This window comes from Mus caroli, chromosome 17 (assembly GCF_900094665.2).
Source record: "Mus caroli chromosome 17, CAROLI_EIJ_v1.1, whole genome shotgun sequence".
In the NCBI taxonomy this organism is placed as follows: domain Eukaryota; kingdom Metazoa; phylum Chordata; class Mammalia; order Rodentia; family Muridae; genus Mus; species Mus caroli.
In genome coordinates, this window is record NC_034586.1 from 30,282,460 (window position 1) to 30,292,443 (window position 9,984).

At 50.0% G+C, this 9,984-nt stretch overlaps 1 protein-coding gene across 1 annotated transcript; it reads left to right on the plus strand.

Moving 5' to 3' along the window:
- Positions 1-6,598: 6,598 nt before the first annotated feature.
- On the plus strand, positions 6,599-8,723 carry LOC115029738 (vacuolar protein sorting-associated protein 52 homolog; the record flags this gene model as incomplete). The annotated part of the gene is given in 7 exon segments (XM_029471431.1): positions 6,599-6,748; positions 7,064-7,103; positions 7,106-7,215; positions 7,498-7,534; positions 7,572-7,650; positions 7,959-8,082; positions 8,577-8,723. Coding segments are annotated over 7 exon segments (687 nt in total), but the record flags the coding sequence as incomplete, so codon positions are not given.
- Between the last annotated feature and the right edge of the window lie 1,261 nt (positions 8,724-9,984).

Below are 9,984 nucleotides of genomic sequence, written 5' to 3' on the forward strand. Positions count from 1 at the left end.
GGAACTCACTTTGTAGACCAGGCTGGCCTCGAACTCAGAAATCCGCCTGCCTCTGCCTCCCGAGTGCTGGGATTAAAGGCGTGCGCCACCACTACCGGCTTACACCAGTTTTAAAGAGAGTTTTTGAGAGCAAAACACAGAGAAATTGTAGAGATAAAATACTTATAGGAGTGGAATATAGAGAAAGTACAGTGTGGAGAAAGTTTGGACATAAGATATTTGGGGATCAGTTCTTTTTATAAATATATTTTTATTATATATTTTCTTTATTTACATTTCAAATGTTATCCCCTTTCCTATTTTCCCCTCCAAAAATCCCCTATCCCCTCCCCACTCCCCCTGCTCCCCAACCACTCACTCCCATTCCTGGTCATGGCATTCCCATATACTGGGGCACAGGACCTAGGGTCTCTCCTCCCATTGATGATTGACTAGGCCATCCTCTGCTACATATGCAGCAAAAGCCACAAGTCCCACCATGTGTTTTCTTTGATTGGTGGTTTAGTCCCAGGGAGCTCTGGGGATACTGGTTAGTTCATAGTGTTGTTCCTCCTATGGGGCTGCCAACCTTCAGCTTGCAGATCACTTCTATGTGCAGTGGCAGTTGCTATTATTTGGGAAATGTTGGAAATCAATTGCATCAAATTTTTGCCCATTCATCTGTACTGAGGCTAAGATGTTGTAATAACACCTGATTTCATGAAGTTAGAGAAGATTGTAAAACCAAATTCTTGTAGAGGGAATTTCTATAGCTATGCAATATTACTCTCCAGCTCTGTTCTGACTCCTCAGAGCAGACTAGTCTTGTTGGTAATCCTAGAACCATCCACATTCTACTCTATGTGTGAGAGGCAAGGAAACTCACAATGTACAGACACAGGAAAAACAAAGAGAGACAGCAGGTAGCAGAAAAAAAATATAGCTCAAAATAAACCTAATCCAGAAAAGGGTCCAGATCAGGGATGGGTCCCTCCACCTCCTAGAGTACCAAGACTCAGGGAAGCATTGGAGCCAACTGAGAGGGATCACTCACCTTGTGCTGGTGATGATGGAGGGCCAGAAGGTGGGTCTGCTGTGGGTGGACTAGAGGTAAGGTATAAAGTCCCTGAATAGCTTTGGTCCTCCAAGGGGTGCACAGGCTTGCAGACAGCCTACCAAACCATGGCACCAGTGTTAGGTTTTGGGATCTTTGTGGCATTCAGAGAGCCAAGGAATGCCTCAAAGATCACACCCCCAACACAGCTCTGGAGTGAGATTTACTGTATATGGAGGGTCCTATAAAAAGGCTGTTTCTGAGCAAGAAAGAGAAAGTGGGTGTAGGTGACAGTGGTTATGTGTCCCATTTGTGGCTGGTGAAGACTAAGCTGTTGGTGCTGAGTGTCTGAGGGCAGGCTGGGAGTCCCCTGGTTCTGGAATGTAGGTGGTTCTAGGTTTACCATAGGGCTGGTCTGCTCTGAGGAGTCAGAGCTGAGCTGGAGAGTGACATCAGCAGAGGGACAGGGATGGTGCCTTGGGTCTGGTCTTAATGAGTATTAGGGTCCATCTTGCTTCTAGGTGAGGTTACTGCTGGATGGATGGGGATATAGATGACAGAGACTAGGAAATGAGAGGATGAGTCTTAGACCCTGTTCTGTTGCTGTGCAGGGCCACCATGACCAAGGCAGTTCTGAAACAGCAAGCCTTTAATCGTGGCTTGCTTACAATTTCAGTGGCTTAGTCCTTTCTCATCGTGGTGGGGAGCAGGGCAGCAAGCAAGCAGGCAGGCATGGGGCTGGAGCAGTAGCTGGGAGCACATCCTGATCTATAGGCAACAGACAGACCAAGACTAGGCTGGCATGGGATTTTAAACCTCAAAGCCTGTTTCCAGTGAAACACTTCCTGTATCAAGGCCACACCTCAAATGTCTTCTAATTCTTTCAAAGTACCCCATTCTCTGGTCACTGTCTTCAAATATGTGAGCCTACAGGAACCATTCTTATTCAAAGACCTCAGAATGTCAAGAATTAAGCAGCAGCATCTGCCACCATCAGTCCAGACTGAGGTGGAAGAGAGTGGAGGGGACCCCATGTCTCTCTCTCCTTTGGGACTCCCTATCTTGTGGTACACAGAAGGAAGTGCTCTTCTTGCTCAGTGACCTGAGATCCTCCTGGGAAGGCAGTGATGGCAGCAGGTGTCTAGATCCCTCTGACAAAGGGATCCATTTTCCAGCCTTCTCTTTGAGAAGAGTGGACACAGGGTGTCCTGGAAGCAGAATATGAGACTCTAAGGTATTTTGATGCATGGGTCCTTGGAGGAGCAGGCAAACATTTATCCATAATATCTTTGGCCTGTAAGCCTTGTGCATGTGCACAGCTCCTGTGGAATGTGCTGGGTAAGCTGTGAGTGTGAGCTCAGGAGCCAGTCCTCTTCTTCCCAACACTTCTCACAAGGTGGTTCTCTGTGCCTGCATTCACCAGACAGGGCCAGAGGTGTCACGGGAGTGTGGGGACGCAGCCTCTCCTGAAGGAGTGCTCACCAGCTCCTCTGTCTAACAGCAGAGGGACTGTGCAGAAAACAAGCTTAGTGTCCTGCCTTGGGTTGTTCTAATGATGTTTGTATTCTGATGTTAATTCTGCTTCCTCACTGGTTTGCAGCCAGTGAGCAGTCCATCCTGTACTCAGGTGATCTCATGTGGTCCTGCTCCCCATTTAAAATGCTCAGTAAAGGCTGGAGCCTGTGGTTGGGCAGTGGAAGGGAAAGGTGGGACTGGAGGTTTGAAATGGGGGCAGGTAGGGAGCATCCTATCTCCCAGAGGCAGAAGAGGATGAAAGGTGCAGGAGAGAGGACTGAGGAAGAGGAGGAGGAGGAAGAGGAGGAGGAGGAAGAAGAAGAAGAGGATGAGGAGGAAGAGGAGGAGGAGGAAGAAGAGGAAGCCATGATGGATGAGAACTATGAGGCCAGGAGAAACTACAAGTAACAGGTGGTCTTATAGCTAGGGAATAAGTCAATATAGTGTTAAATCTGCCCAATCTAGGCATATAGCTAATAATTATAATAACTGGATGGTGTGTGTTTGTAATTGGGCTTCCTGGTTTTGAAATTCCAGCAAAGTGCCCCACATCTTTGATTTCTTTCACCAGCTTTCATTTCTTTCATCAACCTTTAGGGGCTGCTTTGGTGGTTTCTTGTGCCTTTAGCCACACTGCTGGGCCTGGATAGGCAACCCCATGAGTGTCCAGTGTCCTAGGAAACCAGGAGAGGATGTCAGAGGTAGAGTTGGAGTTACAGGCTATTGTGGATCTCCCTCTCCCATCCACAAGGAGTTTGGGTGATGGAATCACAACCACCACTCTCTGGAGGAACAGCAAATGTTCTTACCTGGGGGCCATATTTCTAGCTTCTTGAAGATACTTTGTAAAGTCCAGATAAACCTCATCACTGATAGTGAACAGTTGGCACATCTGTTAAGGTAATTAGACCCTGACATGCAAATTCACATGTAAATGAGCTGGGGCAATGACAGGAGTGTCACCTGGTTGACAAGAATGGGGTGCAGTCCAATTCCTGGTAAGCTAAGATCTCAAGGAAATGCTATACTGTATGACTAATAACACTTTGTTCTTGTCTGACAAATTTACAGACTTACAGAAGTGTGCAGCTAAGATCAAACAACAGAAATATTTCAGATGAATTGTGTACTGGTCCACTTTAACTTTAATTCCATTTATGTATATGTGGCCTTTGTGTGAATATTTGATTCTAAATCTTATTATAAAAATTTATCAGGGAATTGGGATCTTTCAGAGCCAAGTCATTACAGACAGGACCTTAATGGCCTAATCATTTTCCTGATAGGATGCTCTGTCTGGCTTCAGTGTCCTTGCTAAGCAGGTGTCCTTGGCTGGTGATGGGATGCTATCCTGTTTGAGACTCTGGAGGCTCATGATCTCCTTCCTGGGATGCTGTGTCTCCCAACAGTTCCTGAGGAAAGCTGAATGTAGATCATCACTGAAGTCACACAAAATGCCCAGCACCTATCAGCAGCAGCAGCAGGGAGATCAGCATCAAGGCCAAGGACACAAGCAGGTGTGTGGCACCTTAAGGCCATGACAGTGATCTGTGCATCAGCAGCACGGTGCTCTTTCTCTGCCCACACTGTCTTCATGTGCTCCAGCATCTTCCCAACCACACAGAGAGCATGACAAAGATGCCAGCTCCCACAGCTCCAGGTTCAGGCATCCTCTGTAGTCCCTTTGATTGGGATGGGGGTCACATGACCTCAGGCAGCCTTCAGACTCACTATGTAGCTGAGGCTGTGTTTGAACCCCTAACGTTCTGGATCCCCCTATGTAGTTCTGGGGTCAGAGGCACACACCTCTATGCTCAGCTAGATTGTGGCACATACACACATGTAAATCATGGCCCTCTGGTCATTTCACCTTCTCTAATCTCCCTGTCCTGCCTCTCCTGCTGCCCCTCCCCAAGTGGTCCCCTTGCTGTTCCAGTCTAAGATATTTAAATCTTGAGTTCACGTATGAACAAGCATGTGTGCTACCACACACTGCTTCTAGACAGTTGTCCCCTTCTCTGCTGGGAAAAGAATCATCTGGGAGCCTGTGTCTGAACCCTGCACAGCCGTAACCCTGTCTGCCTCTGTGTGTTACTGTTACATGGAGAATGCTGAGAACAGGGTAATGTAATAGACCTGATTTAGTTTCTCCCCCTCCCCACTGCCCTGCGTTCACCCCTATGTTGGTGAGAGATGACAGAGGAGCTGAGCTGAGGGGATGAGAGACCAAGGCATTAGGACAGTGAATTTGTGCATCTGACAGCTGAGTCTGCCCCTGAGCACCCCAGCCCTGTGCATAGTAAACAGTGTGAACACTGGACAGAGGAGGCAAAGGTCTCACACCAGGTGAGACAGGATCTTCATCCCATGGAAAGAAGGAGAAAACATGTAGAGCATATATGTGTTGTTTATTTCTACCATGTTTTCCTTGTGACTGTCAGATCACAGGTAACCAAAGTCACTAACACTGTGGAAAGAGAAACCTCCTGGTAAGAGTCACAGGGCAGCACAGTCTCTGCCCTGGGCCATCTCTCCACTCCCTGGACCAGCTTTTACAATAAACATAAATCTAAAGTAGGCTCATCCCATCAACCCTTGAATCTTCTCTGGAGGCAGCACCAGGATCCTCAGAGTCAGGGAAGGACAGGGGCCATGGGCACAGCACAGAGCCAACAGGACCAGATCTGAGATGAGAGCCTGTGGATCCCTCCTCTGTGTGGATCCTGAAATTCTGGGTTAGCTGGGGAAAGATGGAAAAGATGGGGAGAACTCCACAGAGGCACCTGGAAGGAGGCAGGAGCTCAGGAGAGTTTCCTTCATATGTTTAGCCCACAGCGTCCTGAGAGCAGGGGCCTTGTTGTGTCTGGTGGGGACAAGAATGGGAAAACACCTCCTAGTGCTGTCACACGTGGGCATCCATGAGGAGAACCGGACAGGAAGCACTCACAGGAAAAGAATAGGCCCAGTCCTCCATACCAAAAAAAAAAAAAAAGGTACAAGAAATAAACACAGATGTCAAAGTAAAGAGCCACAGTCAAGACAGCAGCCTGGGCTGCTCATAATCTTGAGGATAGGACAAGGCTCTGGCCATCCTGTGTCCCTGTGAGCATTGACTCTCAGCATGTGCTTCACAGTGATGAAGAGAGCAGAGCCCGGAGGTGACAGAGGTGGGGGTGACCATATCAAAGATAAAAACTGATTGAGGACACCTGGGCACAGCCCTGTTCACACTCAGCTCCCACAGCCTCATCCTGTCCCACCAGATACACACAGCACAGTGACACAGATTCTGGAAGGTTCTCCATCTGCCAGTTATGTCCTCCACAAAGTCTCAGAATTCTCAATCCTTAAATTTACCTGGCAGGATGGGAAAATGAAGTTCACATTCAGATTTTTTTGTTTTTGTTTTTTGAGTATTTTTTTTAAAGATTTATTTCTTTATTATATGTAAGTACACTGTAGCTGTCTTCAGACACTCCAGAAGAGGGCATCAGATTTCATTACGGATGGTTGTGAGCCACCATGTGGTTGCTGGGATTTGAACTCGGGACCTTCGGAAGAGCAGTCAGCACTCCTAACCACTGAGCCATCTCGCCAGCCCTTTGAGTATTTTTTAAAAAATATTTTACTTATATGAGTACACTATAGCTGTCTTCAGACATACCAGAAGAGGGCATCGGATCCCATTACAGATGGTTGTGAGCCACCATGTGGTTGCTGGGAATTGAACTCAGGCCCTCTGGAAGAGCAGTCAGTGCTCTTAACCTCTGAGCCATCTCTCCAGCCCAGGGCTGTGTTTCTTACCCATTCTGTGGTTCTTAACCTTTGAGGACGAGAAAGTGAGAGCTTCCTCTCCAAGAAGCACACACAACTCTGACAGATTTTCACATTTATTTCAGAGGGTTTGTAAAACCTTGATGACTGTTACGGGAGTCAGGCCAAGCAAGGCTCTGGCTCTGGAAAGGGCTGTCCGGGCTATAGTTAGCTTCCTGGGATCCTCGGGCCTTGGCTTGTTGGGCCTGGTGCAGTCGGTCTCATTGGTTTCCCTGACTCCAATGCTGTTCACGCTTCTTCTCGAAGCCATCCCTCCGAAGCAGGAACACCATCTTTGCCCTGGGCACCTGTGGTGCTGTCATCTCACCGGCCGAGCTGGAGGCCCCGATCCTAGTGCCCCATACTGCCCAACGTGGAGAGCAGAGGGTATGAGAGGCATCCCCTCTGTGGCCAGAGATCAGTTCTCTAAGTGTTAGTTTGGGACCATGGACTTAGAGGTGGGCAGAAGGAGACTGGCTGGGGGTGACTGTCGGGAGGCAACAGTTGAAGTGGATGTGGGGGCAACAGTCAGTGGGGAGGGCTTTTCTTGTGATCTGCGCCCCATCTTAAGTGCCTGTTCAGGGTGCTCCTCCCTGCTTGGAGGTGGGGTGTGTGGTCTTGTGAGCTCTGATTACTAAGTTGTGCTGAGTCTCCACATCCACGGGGTCAGTGTGAGACCCATCCCTGTCTCTATCTCGGTAGTATCCGTTCGAAGCGCTCTTCTGAAGCCAGCACTAAGCTCTCCCAATTCTTGCCGTGAATATCTTTTCATCTGTGAATTTTTCATCGTGTCTGGCCCGGCTGCACATGACCTGTTCCACGCCGTCATGGGCCGCACGCTCTCCATGACACTGGTGAGCTTCCAAATTCTGGGCCTTTGCACAGGCAGACAGCAACTCCTGGAAAATGAGTGTTCTCTAAGCCTTGGCCCTGGAGCTCCCATCCCAAGCTCAGCCCCAGCTTCTGCTGTGGGGAACTTACATAAGTGTGGCTCGTGAGCAGGTCAGGCCGCTTGAGGTGCCTGTGGACAGGGAAGAAGCTGGTCTCCCTGGCCAGTGCCTTGTCCCCAAAGAAATGTACATCTGTTTNCCTACAGCCACTCGAACAACAAGGTAACATTCATTTGTCTGCCACAGAAACACCTGGAGTCCTACTTGGCTCTGACACACCAGGATGGGGGACCCAAGCTCAGCCAGTGAGATGACAGCACCACGGGTTTTTCTCTGTATCCACATTGTTCTCCGGTTCCGCAACATTGCAGCGAAGAGGGACGTCCCTGCCCTGGACAGGTCACTGAGCTCTGCTCCTTGGTGTCCGAAGGCAGTCAGCTTTTTATGTTACGCAAACAACTCCATCCTGACTCTGGGCTCTGCCTCACCTGATGCCCTTCACTCTTATTCCCATTCCTGTGTNCCAGGGGCAGCATTGGCATCGGGCACACCCACTCACCGTCACCCTGAAGGGTGCTGTGCTCCCTGGGCAGACTGCACCCTGCTTGTGGACGTTGTACATCGTGGTGCGCACTAGGCTCCGCACCACGATGTACAACGTCCACAAGCCCCAGCCAGCTGACCTTTGACTCTGATTAAGCCTGCAGGTACTGGGAGCAGGCGCTTGCCTTGCTGTGGCCTCGGTTTGAGCTGATCCTGGAGATGAATGTCCAGAGTGTCCACAGCACTGACCCCCAGCGCCTTGGGGGACTGGACACTTGGCCTCAGTATGTAAGGATGGGCGAGGGTAACACAGGGGTCTTGTGGTCACACTGAGTGGTGGGTTGGGTACTGCCGAAGGAGTCAACTTAGGCAGACAACTCCTGTCCTGACTGGGGACAGGAGTTTCAGGGGCAGCTGGGGATTGTGTCTGCCAAGAAGGCAGGTATAGGCCTTCCCTTCTTGCTCTAACATCATTCTGGCAGTCAGTCCAAGTCACTCAGCTGATTCATGGCTGTGGCAGTTCCTGGAAGGCGTCAGTGGAGTCCCTGAATCAGGATGTAGTGTGGAGTTTTACCAACTTCTGAAATGGGACCAGCATCATCCAGGTGACCGGCCACTCCCACCCTTTGCCTGTGTCCCATGGTTGTCTGTGTCCTCGCTCTTTCCCCTGGGCTCTGCATCACACAAACACCCTGAAGAACAACAAGCATCTGTGCCTGAGATCCTGGTGAAGCTCTGACAGCTCCAGTCACCATGAGTCTGACCCTGACTCCTCTGTGCAGGGGGCACTGACCCAGCTGATCCAGCTCTACCATGGCTTCCACCGGGTGCTGTCCCAGCCCCAGCTCCGTGCACTCCCGGCCAGGGCTGAGCTCATCAACATCCATCACCTCATGGTGGAGCTGAAGAAACACAAGCCGAACTCCTGATTCAGGCCCCCTGGGGCCCTAAGCTCCCATGGACTCTCTGGGTCTCACACTGTCACCTGGGACCCCCTTCCCATTCCTTTTGTCTCCACGGCTTCCACACACCCCACTCAGCCTCCATTGCCAGGACTCTGCCTCACCAGAGTGCACCCAAGGCCACTCCCTGCTTCTGAGTGAGGTGACCTTCATTTCCAGTCAGGTCAGCTCCTCTGCTGTTCACTCACAGCCTGTGAGCTTCCACTGCCCCAGGCTCTGACTGAATCTCAGCTCTTAGGGCTGAGCAGTGCAGGCCACCCTGTAGCTGATCTGTGGGCTCTGCTGGAACAGTGACATCACCTCGTGGTGGGTCTCACTCTGTGGCAATAATAAGTACTTACAGTGCTGGGACTGTGTCCTCTCCTTTGTACCTGGGCCTCTGAATTCTCCAGCATGTCTTCTTTTTTTATTAGATATTTTCTTCATTTACATTTCAAATGCTATCCCAAAAAACCCTTATACCCTCCCCTTGCCCTGCTTCCCTACCTACTCACTCCCACTTCTTAGCCCTTGCGTTCCCTGTACTGGGGCATATAAAGTTTGCAAGACCAAGAGGCCTCTCCTCCCAGTGATGGCCGACTAGGCCATCTTCTGTTACATATGCAGCTAGAGACATAAGCTCTGGGGATACTGGTTAGTTCATATTGTTGTTCCACCTACAGGGTTGCAGACCCCTTCAGCTCCTTGGGTACTTTCTCTACCTCCTCCATTGGGGGCCCTGTGTTCCATCCTATAGATGACTGTAAGCATCCACTTCTGTATTTGCCAGGCACTGGCATAGCCTCACAATAGACAGCTATATCAGGGTCCTTTCAGCAAAATCTTGCTGGCATATGGAATAGTGTCTGCGTTTGGTGGCTGATTATGGGATGGGCCCAGCATGTCTTTATTGTAGACCTAGTCAGTTCCTGGTGGGCATCAGGAAGATGGTAGGATAGTACCCTGAGATCTGTTGCTGCTTCTGGCTGATGGGTGGCATAGTTGCTCAGGAGGGGACTGTAGCTCTCCAGGAGGGTGACACCTGCCACAAGGCCTGGTAATGTGGTAGCTTTGGGTGCTGTCCTGAGGGCTACCATGGGAAATCCACCCAGATTCTGAGATTGTCTGTGTCAGCCTCTAAGTGGCTCCTTTGACAGTGGAGGGCCTGTAACACCTGCAGCCATGCATTGAGGCAGGGGTGGACCTGGCTACAAAACAGATCCTGTCATTTTCATGTGACCCAGACCCC